The 14,787-nt window shown below is 40.5% G+C and overlaps 1 protein-coding gene across 1 annotated transcript; it reads left to right on the top strand.

The window, feature by feature from the left end:
* Positions 1-4,688: 4,688 nt before the first annotated feature.
* LOC110495845 (uncharacterized) lies at positions 4,689-13,169 on the top strand. Its single transcript, XM_021571315.3, has 2 exons — positions 4,689-5,154; positions 11,364-13,169. Exons 1-2 carry the CDS (start codon positions 4,872-4,874, stop codon positions 12,308-12,310), a joined length of 1,230 nt encoding a protein of 409 aa, XP_021426990.2. The 5' UTR covers positions 4,689-4,871; the 3' UTR covers positions 12,311-13,169.
* The last annotated feature ends 1,618 nt before the right edge of the window (positions 13,170-14,787 follow it).

The raw sequence follows: 14,787 nt of genomic DNA, 5'->3' as shown, positions 1-14,787 counted from the left end.
CTGTCATAGTGATTTGCTGGTGGCAAAATAATGATGTTGTTCTCTGATTACGTGTATTGTTTGTGCTTTTCCAGAGGAGGAAGTACAGGCTGAGGCTATTGAACCTAAACCTATAGGTATATTGACACTTCACTGTGAATGATATAAAGTCACAACTATCACCGTTACTGGTTCTACTATTACTTGTTCTACTATTACTGATGTGGTACGTGCTGCAATACATGGCCACATAACGAAAGACAAGTGTAATTTGGATCTGTCAACAGGTAGGGGGAAAAAAACACCAAAGACTAAATAAACATTCATATTTTACATTATGAGATCAAACGTTGTACTTCAGCAAGGTCATGCTCCTGCCAATATCAACGCCTTGATCATGTTTGATCGTCGCCTTCACAGCGCCACGCAGGTTCTGCCCTGACGGATGGTTCAGCTACCAGTCCAAGTGTTTCATGTTTGTGAACACTCCTCTGTCTAGCTGACTAAACTCAACTCCATCACCTACATTGATTCTCCCAAGGTCAAAACTTAATCAAATGTGTAGCAGGAAGATCAGAACGCTGTGGACCAAGAGGTTGCGAGTTCAAATTCCAGGTGAGGACATAATTCATTATAATTACTGTATAAATGAACATCCACAATGTAATCATGTGTGTCAAATTTGTAAGTTGAAAACATTGTATGTTCAAAGCACTGTGTGTGTGGGTGTCCCTAACCTTGCCAACAGACAAAGAGCTGTAAATAGATCAGTGGTACACCAATTAGGGCCTTGATTGGCTCGGCCACAGTAACAATGGATGGTGTGTAAATATATATATTTTTTTTGAGGGGACAACATTTCTTTGGAACCATCAGGTGACAGCCTAAAAAACAAAGACGTCCCAGGAACATGCTGGAAACTAAACAAAAACCTCCAGGGGACCATGACAGAACATCCGGTTTTAAACGTCATCAGACATAGGAATGTTTTCGCAAAGTTCCCATGAAAACATGTCTAGAACATTAATATCCTATATTCTGAGAACATGGCAACCATGTTCTGTGTGATGTTGATGGAATATTCTCCTAACCCTCAAAACTGGATACATTAATGTTCTTACAACATTCCCAGGAAACGTGTCTAGAACATTACTTTTGAATATTCTGAGAACATGGTAACCACGTTCTGGGTAAGTTCTGTTTGAATGGTCTCCTAGAAACAGTCCTTGCACATCACTGGAACATTCTATGAAAACATTAAGGGAATGTACTCTAAAGTTGTGGGAACATTTGTTAGCTAGGTATTTCCTTGTTGAGATTCAATTGGCACATGCATTTGCTCTGAGTTGCCATCTTAGAGCAACAGCAATGAGCAAATATTTGGTGGTTGTATTTGATTAACGTTTATTGAAAAAGTATAGATTTCAGGAAACGAAGAACTACAGAGGACAAACAAGGCAAGCGTTTCATAATTTACATTTTTTTTTTAAAGCATTGACCTCAGGCTAATCGATATTGTCGGAGCTGAATTCCACAAAGCCTGGTCTCTGCTCAACTCCGTTATTGGAGTTCATCAGAAACTTAATTCACCATGGAGTTGAGTTTAGTCATCTATATAATGCACTTCCCAATTTAATTAGTGTCTGAGTGCTTGACATGAATTTATTAATATGATAGCAAATTGTGGACTTTCAAAATGTCTGTGCGTTTTTGTTGTTGTTGGTATTTACTGAAATAGTCACTGAGGGTGCTCAACCTTTTTTTCATGTGCACACACACATCTCATCTCCTCCCTCTCCTTTCAGTAACACTGCAACGAACTGGGCGCCAGCCTGGCCTTCGGCGGCTCTTCATCTGAATATTGTTACCTGCAACAGATACAGTGCCTTGCGAAAGTATTCGGCCCCCTTGAACTTTGCGACCTTTTGCCACATTTCAGGCTTCAAACATAAAGATATAAAACTGTATTTTTTGTGAAGAATCAACAACAAGTGGGACACAATCATGAAGTGGAACGACATTTATTGGATATTTTAAACTTTTTTAACAAATCAAAAACTGAAAAATTGGGCGTGCAAAATTATTCAGCCCCCTTAAGTTAATACTTTGTGGCGCAACCTTTTGCTGCGATTACAGCTGTAAGTCGCTTGGGGTATGTCTCTATCAGTTTTGCACATCGAGAGACTGACATTTTTTCCCATTCCTCCTTGCAAAACAGCTCAAGCTCAGTGAGGTTGGATGGAGAGCATTTGTGAACAGCAGTTTTCAGTTCTTTCCACAGATTCTCGATTGGATTCAGGTCTGGACTTTGACTTGGCCATTCTAACACCTGGATATGTTTATTTTTGAACCATTCCATTGTAGATTTTGCTTTATGTTTTGGATCATTGTCTTGTTGGAAGACAAATCTCTTTAAGAAATGGCTTTCTTCTTGCCACTCTTCCATAAAGGCCAGATTTGTGCAATATACGACTGATTGTTGTCCTATGGACAGAGTCTCCCACCTCAGCTGTAGATCTCTGCAGCTCATCCAGAGTGATCATGGGCCTCTTGGCTTCATCTCTGATCAGTCTTCTCCTTGTATGAGCTGAAAGTTTAGAGGGACGGCCAGGTCTTGGTAGATTTGCAGTGGTCTGATACTCCTTCCATTTCAATATTATCGCTTGCACAGTGCTCCTTGGGATATTTAAAGCTTGGGAAATCTTTTTTATCCAAATCTGGTTTTAAACTTCTTCACAACAGTATCTCGGACCTGCCTGGTGTGTTCCTTGTTCTTCATGATGCTCTCTGCGCTTTTAACGGACCTCTGAGACTATCACAGTGCAGGTGCATTTATACGGAGACTTGATTACACACAGGTGGATTGTATTTATCATCATTAGTCATTTAGGTCAACATTGGATCATTCAGAGATCCTCACTGAACTTCTGGAGAGAGTTTGCTGCACTGAAAGTAAAGGGGCTGAATAATTTTGCACGCCCAATTTTTCAGTTTTTGATTTGTTAAAAAAGTTTGAAATATCCAATAAATGTCGTTCCACTTCATGATTGTGTCCCACTTGTTGTTGATTCTTCACAAAAAAATACAGTTTTATATCTTTATGTTTGAAGCCTGAAATGTGGCAAAAGGTCGCAAAGTTCAAGGGGGCCGAATACTTTCGCAAGGCACTGTATCTGTTGCAGGTAACAGAGCCACCGCCTGGATCGCTGGATTCGACCTCGAGGTGAGAGAAAGGCTCCCCTGACAACGTGGCGTGAGCAGAACGTTTTTGACCCAGAGTTTTTCACTCAGGTCACATGCAAAAATAGTTCTGATATTTTACTCATGCAGCTAGGCATGATATCAGATCTGTAAGTGGTAAGGGACAGCAGTGCAGCTGTATGTAACCTAGCGGTTCAGAACGGACAGTTCAGAGCATTTGGCCAGTAACAGCAACTGAAAGGTAGTTGGTTTGAAACCCCGAGCTGACTAAGTGAAAAATATGCCATTGTGCATTTGAGCAAGGCACTTAACCCTAATTGCTCCTGTAAGTAATCTGCTAAATGACAAAAAAAAGTGGGTCGACCGTTCAGGAATTTACAACCACAGCCAGAGCACTGCAACTACTTTATTTATTTAACCTTTATTTATGTTACCTGGAAATGAATGGCAGGTAGCCTGGTCCCAGAACTGTATGACAGATTCAAATATGACAGATTAAATTACTAAAATGACACATTTTTGTTTTTCCTTTTGTAGTGGGCCAGGGCTGGAGGAACCTCGCATGTGGCACACAATACCCATTCATTTGCGCATGTTAGACCATAAGAAGATCATCAACATTTTAGCAACACACAATTCAGTGCAATAAGATTTCTAACTGCTTTGAACATTTGCATTACTGTATGTTACTTTAAATAAGTGTTCACCAATGGGTTAAATATGTTGTAATTTCTAATAAAAATGTATTTCTATATACTTAAACTGGTATTGTTTTCAAGAAAACCATTTTTTAAGTGTGTGTATATAATATATATGTATATAAACATTGTATGGGCTAGTACTTTCAGGAAGATAACTAACGATCATCTATGGAACAATATGACAACAAAAAACATTGGATATGGTGCTTTTGGTTGACAGCATAAAATGGCATGAGAAAAGATTTGAGATGAGAACAGAAAGTCTATAGAAACCTCCATTTATTTATTGAGCCTCAATTTACCTGTTTACCGAGACCGGTCTTTGGCTCGGCTAAGGCTCTGTTAAATACAGTAATGGGTGTGGACTGGATATAAGGGTGTGTTTAGAGGAGACATTTTGCATGTAATGTTTTTACAGCCTTATTTGGATAAGAGGGTTTCCAGTAAGATATGGTGTACAAAAAAAACGGACCACATTCTATATCTATGGTAAAAACAAGCATATGTACTAGAAATGAACAATATTAATTAAGTTTTTCTCAAGATCTTGAGACGATTACAACCTCAGTTTGTCTGAAGTTAAGATTACTCCAGTGCTAAATCCTGTATTCAAGTTGATAACCAACAACCATAATAAAAACCATGATTTACTCAATTATTAAACAATGATTCTGCAAACCATAGGAATAAATCATGCAGTCATAGGATACACCAAATCCAATCAGTGTTCAAATATTGAATTCGGAGTAAGGCGCCTTCTATTCTCCACGCGGTAGGTGGCGCTTTCTAGCTTTTTCCCCCCCATCTAAAATCTGACCGGATGCACTCGCAAGAACACAGTTATCAAAGATGGCGAAACACTGATAACAAAAAGGCATATATTCTTTACAAATAGTATTATTTCGCGAATAAGCTGCTGGGAAAAAAACGCTTAGAATCTAAATAGATTAAGTAATTGTGACCGGTTTAAAAAAAAAACAAGGGTTTACAATGTCGGAGACGAGTGTTTTGCATCAACGGATAAGCTCCGTCATGGACATTCTAGCCTCCGCTGCCGTGACAGAGATTTGCAAATTAGTAGAGGATTGCTGTGGAGCGTTAAATGTAGAAGTCTTTCAAAGCAAAGAGCAAATCAAAATGCTAGAGAAGCAACTCAGCCTGACTGAGTCGAGGTACAGGTCGGTGAGTGGCATAGAAGGGCAGACGTTTGTTACCTGTGGTTCATCGAGAACCAACAGTCCTTCGGGCAATTCCCCCGCGGCTGAAGACGAAGGTGGGCTATCGATTTGTAACTGTCTTCAGGGTTGTCAGATTATACAACGGGTGTGTATAATCTTGAATCCTGATTGGTTAAAACCGCATTCCGGCCGGTGTCTATTTAAGCAATAAGGCCACGGCTAAGGGCTGTTCTTTTGCTCGACGCAACACGGAGTGCATGGATACAGCCCTTAGCCGTGGTATATTGGCCATATACCACAAACCCCTGAGGTGCCTTATTGCTATTATAAACTGGTTACCAACGTAATTAGAGCAGTAACAATACAAGTTGTCATACCTATGGTATACTGTCTGATATATCACGGCTGTCAGCCAATCAGCATTCAGGGCTGGAACCACCCAGTTTATAATCCACCAGCTAAATATATGACGTTAAAATGCCTATTTACTCTGTCTCATCAGTCCAGCCAGGCAATTTATTAATTTGATCTCCACTATAAAAAGCATCTACACATTATCTCACATTTCTTTTAGACTAACATTTTGTTTTGAACAGCAGAGATTTGTATACACCTCTCTCCAACATTTGCAAAATTGTTTCAATATTCAAATTCGATCTCCTGCTGTCCCATAGTAATGAACGTGTCGGGATGAGCCAGACAGGCAGGCAGTGTTTCTCAGCCAGTCGAAATCATGAATCAGCTGGCATCATTTTTCTGGATAAATATATAAAAAAATATCAAATGAAAAAATATAAAACAAAACAAGGGCGGCTAGTTTGCAGTCTTTCCAGCTTCAGTTTGAAGTGATTGTGTTTGCTGTGTTGCTGGCTAGCATCTCTGAACAAGTGTCTTGACAAGTGAGCCTATTTTCTATGCGAGGCGAAATTGCGCCTCATTAGCTAATTATTATGGCTGCATCCAAATAAATGTCACAAGAAAACAGCTTAAACAAATGCAAATGCGGCTACTTTATTGTTCATCTGGCTGCACTTTTTTTTGACATGACTGTAAATTAGCCTTAGTTGGTTAGCTAGCAAGTAAGGGATAAGAACATATGGCAATGGAACATTTAGAACAAACAACTGGGTCACGTCCATAGATGCAGAACAAAAAGACTGATCGACTGGGTCGTGTCTCTAAAAGTAACGTTTTAATGAAAATACGTCAATCATTATTTGAATATGTTGGTAACCCGTTGTATAAAGGTGATAATGGTTTGCAACACCGTGCCAATATATCCTCCAAAACACCGTCTTTGAGGGCATTATCACTTAAATGACTACTGAAAACTAGCTCCAGCAGCAAGAGAGGAGTTGTCATTATGGAGACACACATTGGATAATCTAAATCCAATCGCTTTACCTTGTTCTCTGCATTTCGCCCTTTGTTATTGGTTCGTGATAGTGAATGGTTACATTTTTTTCAAATATTTTTTTAGAACATTCATTTAAAATGGTATTAAGACAAGGCACATTGCTCTAAAATAATCTTATTTTCAACTAGAGTATAGAAATCCAAAAGTTACCATCTCTTGAGTTAAACCTATCACATCCATAAAACAGTTAACATATTAATCATAACCATAACCAGTAATCATATCATTTCACAATTCTGAACAGTTGTAACCTCCTGCATGTGTAAAAACCCCAGCCTTACTTATGATTCAGTACTACACAAATGGGTTTAATTATGTATTTACTAACTAACTAAATGGTAACACAGGATAAACACACACACACTTAATACATTAAAACAGGTCCCTAGCGGAGTGACTCAATATGGCGGCTTGTTACAAAGGAGATGGGGAGGGCGAGAGAGAGACAGAGACATAATACTTTGGTACATTTAGAAACTACTCTCACAGTTGTCATATACTTTGCACATGAACCGCCGCCCGTTTTGAAGTATTAAATCATGAATGTATTTACGTGTAAATGTCTTGGTTTTTCATGGATTTCTGTCGGTATCAGGCCTTCTTGGATAGGGTGCTGGGCATTTGTGCGGCACGCTTGTCTTTGTACAAAGTTATAGAAACAATTTCCTCTTATAGTTTCTAAGCTCACATCCCTCTCATATAAACCTCTTAAGGATCCGCCCCTTTTTTTTTTTGGTCTAAAATGACATACCCAAATCTAACTGCCTGTAGCTCAGGACCTGAGGCAAGGATATGCATATTCTTGATACCATTTAAAAGGAAACACTTTGAAGATTGTGTAAATGTGACATTTATGTAGGAGAATAACACATTAGATCTGGTAAAAGATAATACATAGAAAAAAAAACGTTTTTATTTTCATTTTTTTAAATCATATTTGAAATGCAAGAGAAAGGCCACAGTGTATTATTCCAGTTTAGGCACAATTTAGATTTTGACCACAGCAGTGAATGTGAAAAGGTTTAGACTGATTTAATAAAAATAAAAAATGTATCAAGTCTGCCCAAATGTGCCTAATTGGTTTATTGATACATTTAAGTCCATAACTGTGCACTCGCCTCAAACAATAGCATGGTATTCTTTCACTGTAATAGCTACTGTAAATTGGACAGTGCTGTTAGATTAACAAGAATGTAAGCTTTCTGCTCATATTAGATATGTCTATGTCCTGGTAAATGTTCTTGTTACTGACAACCTCATTGTTCCAATGTTCACTTTAGAACGAGTTATGGATGCATCGATATGACATTTCTGGCCGATACAGATATCCGATATTTCCCTGCCAAAAAATCCCGATACCGATACTTAACATTTTACCAGCCTTTTAAGCATTCTAGTACAGTTAAATAGTTGAAACACACACACGGACCAAAAAGTTATTTTATTGGCATTTACGTATGTCCCCAGTAAAACATATTCAAAACCTATTTCACTGCCCCCTGGGTGGCGCAGTGGTTAAGGGCGCTGTTCGCGCCCAGGCTCTGTCGCAACCGGCCGGGACCGGGAGGTCCGTGGGGCGACGCACAATTGGCCTAGTGTTGTCCGGGTTAGGGAGGGCTTGGCTGGTAGGGATATCCTTGTCTCTTGGGTTGTGTATCGGAGGCCGCATGACTTTCAACCTTCGTCTCTCCCGAGCCCGTACGGGAGTTGTAGCGATGAGACAAGATAGTAGCTACTAAAACAATTGGATACCACGAAATTGGGGAGAAAAAACTATTTCACTGTCACTGTGTCCATGTCCAGCTGTGTCTGTAACATTCACGTAAACCCTGTTTCTTGTCTGCATCGAAGTACCTATCATCGAGCAAGGTGGCGACACAGTAAAGAGGCTCACAGAGAATGCCACTTGTTCATAGCCTCTTGTAGAGTACTTTTGCAATTTTTAACCCCTTGGTCTGTGTCGGCAGTTTTGTTGAGCAGGTGTTTCAATGCCATGACAGAGGGCATCACGTCTGCTGCAGCCGCAGTTGATGAGCTTATTTCTCGAGTCAGTTGTTCGAAATGGAGCTAGGAGTGTGTTCATGTTTCCAAGTTTCAAACATCTTCTCAAATGCCATTGAAATGGCAGCAGCGGTATGACAACCAGCACATTCTTGGGCATGCAATACGACTTTCCTCAGTACAAAATCCTCGTCAGCCCACTGTGCTGTCAGACTCTGCATGCTCATGGGCCTGACACCGCTGGTCCAAAACGCCAGTCGTGAAGCTAATAGCAATGACGCCCATAGCAAGTAGCTCATGGATGTGCGTTTCAGCAATACTGTGCAACTCCGGTAGGGCAACATCTGAAAAATAGCGCCTACTTGGTAGTGTGTACCGGGGCTCGAGGTGCTCGACCATTCGGTGAAAGCAAACATTATCCACGGCAGAGAACGGTTGATTGTCAAAGGCAATGAATTCCATTATCTTGGCATTAATGGATTTCGCCTTTTGAGTTGTCTCGCTGAAATGTTCTTACTCTTTCAAATGACTGCTCGAACTTGTTTAGTTGTTGGAAGTGTGTGCTTAATATTTTTCTGCTTTTGTTCTGTGTACGTTTATTAAGGTATCTACTTACGTTTATATAGGTCAGCTATGACATCAGGTTTGCACATCGGCGTTAAACTAGACATCGGGCCGATGCCAATTTTGTCATTTTTAGCTAATATCGGCCAATTCCGATATGCTTACTGATATAACGTGCATCCCTAGTTCGGTGGGAAAACGTCTGCGGCACATTCCTGTGTGAACATTGTCGAGGGATATAGCTGAAAGTTCTAATCCCTGATTTACCACAGGGTGTGAGCCCCCTCATCTGTGGGTAAGAGGGTCTGGTTGAAGTCATCCATTGCCTAGCCGATCTAACCTATTTGGATCCTCACAGGCCAGTCATGACAAGGCAAGTAAGAGTAGCTTCGCCTACGACTGAAATAGATAAATGGGCTTGTCAACTAAGTGATGAATTCACTCTAAAAAGCCCAACATTGGAATAATATTTACAAAAATAATTGGCCTACATGTAAAAGTGTAGCCTAGAGTGTATGCGTATTGGCTACAGCCTCATGTCAACACCGACGCTAACACAAGAAAGGCGTCAGAAAAAAATGGCCAAACTTTAATGAGACTTTAATGACATAAATGTAGTCTTAAATGCCAGTCATGTTTGACAATTATCATGTAGGATAAAGTCTTGATTCTTTTGACGTACTTGTGGCACAGTTCGTTCAGATCAAATGGTCATGACTGGAGAGAAAGGCCTGTTGCACACCTCACTCACCTTGCAATAGGAGCGGAGGCAGTCAGCATCCACAATCCTAGTCATATTAGCAGCCCTTGTTGCTCGTTCCATTTGTGGATTTCCCCTCTTTCCACATTTCTCACACGAAACCACTCGCATGTGCGGTGTGCTCTTTAGAATGGGGTCTTCCCGCTAATTGCATTTTTAGAACATTCACACACAGCCTACTGCTTTGTGCACATTGCTGCTCTTATAATATATAGAAATAATAGTTTATCAACATTTTTAAGCTATAAGTTCTGATCTGTTGCGTCATCTTCATTGCTTTTTAACATTTGGGGATGAACCTACAGTAAGCCTAGTTGGATGAATTGTGGATCTATTGTCCAGAACCTATCCCAGCCATATTTTTGTATCGTCCCCGGTACGACAGGACGCCCTGGTTATATAGCCTACCCATAAAGAAAGCACATCGTTCGATCCTCTCTCTGAAACTGTTGAATGATTATTTCTCAGTTTCTCTCCCTTTCTGTTTTGGCTCTAGTAAACTACTGCCTCTGCCACTCAGCAGATAGTCAGTGTAATTAATATAAGGTTTTTTTTTATTAAGAAACATCTTATGGCAGCCGCGGTGCAATTTAGAAGTAGCCCAAAAACCTGTGACCAATACATTTTCACCTGCGACATCGTTTTCTGAGTAGCCGAATTTGACAGGAAAACTACGGACATGTCAAACTAAAACAAAATGACCTAGCTCTAACTCTGTCCTTCAAAGTTCCATATCTCCCTCCCCAGGCTCCAGGGCCGCCTCCACCTGAGAGGGTGGTACTGCTCATGCTCATGCAACTCCCCTTGAAACGCCCGACATTACCCCCTTAATCTGAGTTTTCACATGGACGGGTGCCCTACAATAAAGCAGGTTTTTCAAATCGGATGAGCCACAACACATGCTCTTTCTGCTCCGCGGAAGTACAAGAAATCAAACTAGCCTACTTCTCATGATCCTCACAGCTTTAACTTGACCTAACACTTTTCCCACCAGTTGAAATATCACAAACGGAATCCTCAAGTTTGGCATTTGGGCCATCTGCTCCTCTTCTACAAACTGTACTCCTGCCATGTAAGAGGACACGTAACTTTGCTCCTTTTTCCATTCTCTACACTCTACATTCTTCCACTATTCCGCCGCCATTAGATTGAAGATCCAAGTTTGCACCTGCTTCCGCCATCCTCGCTTCAGTCACGCAAGACCCCTCGTTCATTAGCGGCACCTGGCTCTCTCGGTTCGGGTATAAAGTTCTGGGTTAACAGAGATTACCCGAAGACAAAGTTGCTCGCTGTATTACCCTTGTGTTTTTTTATGGACCATTAGTGTTGTTTAGACCAGTAATGAGCTATACCCCCTCCATTATAATCATTAGTCAGATTGCGGCTGTTGGTAAAAATGATTGACTATTATATGCAAACTGTTTGCGCCAATCAACAACAGCACAGATGAGTGCGAAATCTTGAACATAGGCTATCTTAGAGCCCATGTATCTTATGTCAGATCATCAGTACCTAGCTCATCAGCTTCTAACTTCTAACTCCTCTTTTCTCCTTCCCTTCAGATTTCCAGCAGTTCATTGTCTCTGAAGAGGAGTTTCCCCCCGAGCAGCAGCATTATAAGCAGGAGTGGAGCCCCAGTCTGGGGAAATATAATTGGAACCCCATACAGATTAAAGAGGAACAGGGGGAATTCAGTATCATCCAGGAGGAGGAAGACTCTGTATTCACTCCTGCCTGGGTGAAAAGTGACTATGATCAGTACTCAACTCAGTCCTCACAAACCCAAAGTGAAGAATACAAAGACAGAATGGCCTCAACTGAACAGATCAAAACAGAACCTAAGGAAGATGATTCCTCAGAGACAACCAGTGACTCTCATCCCCAGGGCAAATTAAAGAAGACATGGACAGAAAAAGGACAAAGCTTGAATGGTAGAAAATCCATGGATTTGAAATCACCAGTGCAAAGGAGTAGTCACACAGAAGATAAATCATTTTGCTGTAGTGATTGTGGTGAATGTTTTGCTCAGATGGGAACACTGGATTCTCATATGAGGACCCACACAAGGGATAAATCGTATCACTGTCAGGATTGTGACAAAGTATTCACTCGGATTGACTGCTTCAAATTGCACATGAAGGCCCACACAGGAGAGAAACCGCATCGCTGTGGTGAATGTGGCAAATGTTTTTCTCAAGTTGGGTATCTGAACTATCACATAAAGACTCACACAGGGGAGAAACCTCATCGCTGTCATGATTGTGGCAAATGTTTCTTTCGAGTTGGTGAGCTGACACTTCATAGGAGGATTCACACAGGCGAGAAACCACATCGCTGCCAGGTCTGTGGCAAATGTTTTGCTCGTCCTAGCAATCTGAGTTCTCACATTAGGATTCACACAGGGGAGAAATCTTATAGCTGTCATTATTGTGGCAAAAATTTTCGTCATAAAGGTAATCTGACAACACATATGAGGATTCACACGAGGAAAATCACATTGTCGCTCTAGTAGCAGATCTTTCAGCACTGGCGGTAGTCACATGAGTTCATATGAGGATAATCACATGAACGATAAACTATATTGCTGTCAGGATTGTTGTAAATATTTCACTAATTGTTTGAATCTGAATTGACTGGGGAGACGGAGCGAAAGAGACCACATTACTGCCATGACTAGAAAATATTTAATGACTGCCTTTTTTTGACATTGTGTATGTGAGGAACACGGGAGGAATCTTACAAGCGTCTGTCAAATGCTTAAATGCCAAAAGTGCATTGAATTGTCATCAGAATAGACACTGAAAATAATCTATTTAGGTTAAGTCAAAACAAAGCAATGCTTAAGTGGACACATGGACATCAGTCAGACGATTCAGTCACATTTTATAACTTCCACCTGTGAGTGGAGATACGGTTCTTGGGTGAATAATATACTCTTGTCTTTTGCTATTTGTAATACTACAAATAGTTACTATTGTTCATAGTTTTATACTTGATTACATTGTATAGTCATCTTTAACTTTCCATGTGAACCCTGCACAATACCTGTCAAATAATTAATCCAACGACAGTGATACGATTATTTTGATCTGATAAAGCCCACGTTGACGCAAGCTGTAACCGAGTCTAGCTGAAACGGCCGCTTGAACTGGTCCATTTGAATCTAGTAGAAACCATTTGATTCCAGTTCAGCCCACGAGACACCAGTAACCATTCTTTACCTGAACTAACTGGAATTTCCCCTAGGGAATTGATGCATTGTTTATGTGTGCATGTATGATACCTATTTCGGTGTGTTATTGTGTGTTTTGCCCCCTATTGAGTACTGTCTTCCTTGTAAGTCATGATAAAACATTTTATGGAAAAGTTATAGAATGATTTTGTGAAGAGTTGGAACCCTGTTAAAAAGACCCAAAATTACTTAGAGGTCCATGTGTTTTATGACTAGTATAAGATACAGTGCCTTGCGAAAGTATTCGGCCCCCTTGAACTTTGCGACCTTTTGCCACATTTCAGGCTTCAAACATAAAGATATAAAACTGTATTTTTTTGTGAAGAATCAACAACAAGTGGGACACAATCATGAAGTGGAACGACATTTATTGGATATTTCAAACTTTTTTAACAAATCAAAAACAGAAAAATTGGGCGTGCAAAATTATTCAGCCCCTTTACTTTCAGTGCAGCAAACTCTCTCCAGAAGTTCAGTGAGGATCTCTGAATGATCCAATGTTGACCTAAATGACTAATGATGATAAATACAATCCACCTGTGTGTATTCAAGTCTCTGTATAAATGCACCTGCACTGTGATAGTCTCAGAGGTCCAAGATACTGTTGTGAATAAGTTTAAAGCCGGATTTGGATACAAAAATATTTCCCAAGCTTTAAACATCCCAAGGAGCACTGTGCAAGCGATAATATTGAAATGGAAGGAGTATCAGACCACTGCAAATCTACCAAGACCTGGCCGTCCCTCTAAACTTTCAGCTCATACAAGGAGAAGACTGATCAGAGATGCAGCCAAGAGGCCCATGATCACTCTGGATGAACTGCAGAGATCTACAGCTGAGGTGGGAGACTCTGTCCATAGGACAACAATCAGTCGTATATTGCACAAATCTGGCCTTTATGGAAGAGTGGCAAGAAGAAAGCCATTTCTTAAAGATATCCATAAAAAGTGTCGTTTAAAGTTTGCGACAAGCCACCTGGGAGACACACCAAACATGTGGAAGAAGGTGCTCTGGTCAGATGAAACCAAAATTGAACTTTTTGGCAACAATGCAAGACGTTATGTTTGGCGTAAAAGCAACACAGCTCATCACCCTGAACACACCATCCCCACTGTCAAACATGGTGGTGGCAGCATCATGGTTTGGGCCTGCTTTTCTCCTGCAGGGACAGGGAAGATGGTTAAAATTGATGGGAAGATGGATGGAGCCAAATACAGGACCATTCTGGAAGAAAACCTGATGGAGTCTGCAAAAGACCTGAGACTGGGACGGAGATTTGTCTTCCAACAAGACAATGATCCAAAACATAAAGCAAAATCTACAATGGAATGGTTCAAAAATAAACATATCCAGGTGTTAGAATGGCCAAGTCAAAGTCCAGACCTGAATCCAATCGAGAATCTGTGGAAAGAACTGAAAACTGCTGTTCACAAATGCTCTCCATCCAACCTCACTGAGCTCGAGCTGTTTTGCAAGGAGGAATGGGAAAAAATGTCAGTCTCTCGATGTGCAAAACTGATAGAGACATACCCCAAGCGACTTACAGCTGTAATCGCAGCAAAAGGTGGCGCTACAAAGTATTAACTTAAGGGGGCTGAATCATTTTGCACGCCCAATTTTTACGTTTTTGATTTGTTAAAAAAGTTTGAAATATCCAATAAATGTCGTTCCACTTCATGATTGTGTCCCACTTGTTGTTGATTCTTCACAAAAAAATACAGTTTTATATCTTTATGTTTGAAGCCTGAAATGTG

Source organism: Oncorhynchus mykiss, chromosome 18 (genome assembly GCF_057628025.1).
Source record: "Oncorhynchus mykiss isolate SJ-2025 chromosome 18, ASM5762802v1, whole genome shotgun sequence".
NCBI lineage: Eukaryota > Metazoa > Chordata > Actinopteri > Salmoniformes > Salmonidae > Oncorhynchus > Oncorhynchus mykiss.
The sequence above is the reverse complement of the archived record's forward strand: the minus strand, read 5'-3'. Positions and strand labels throughout refer to the sequence as shown.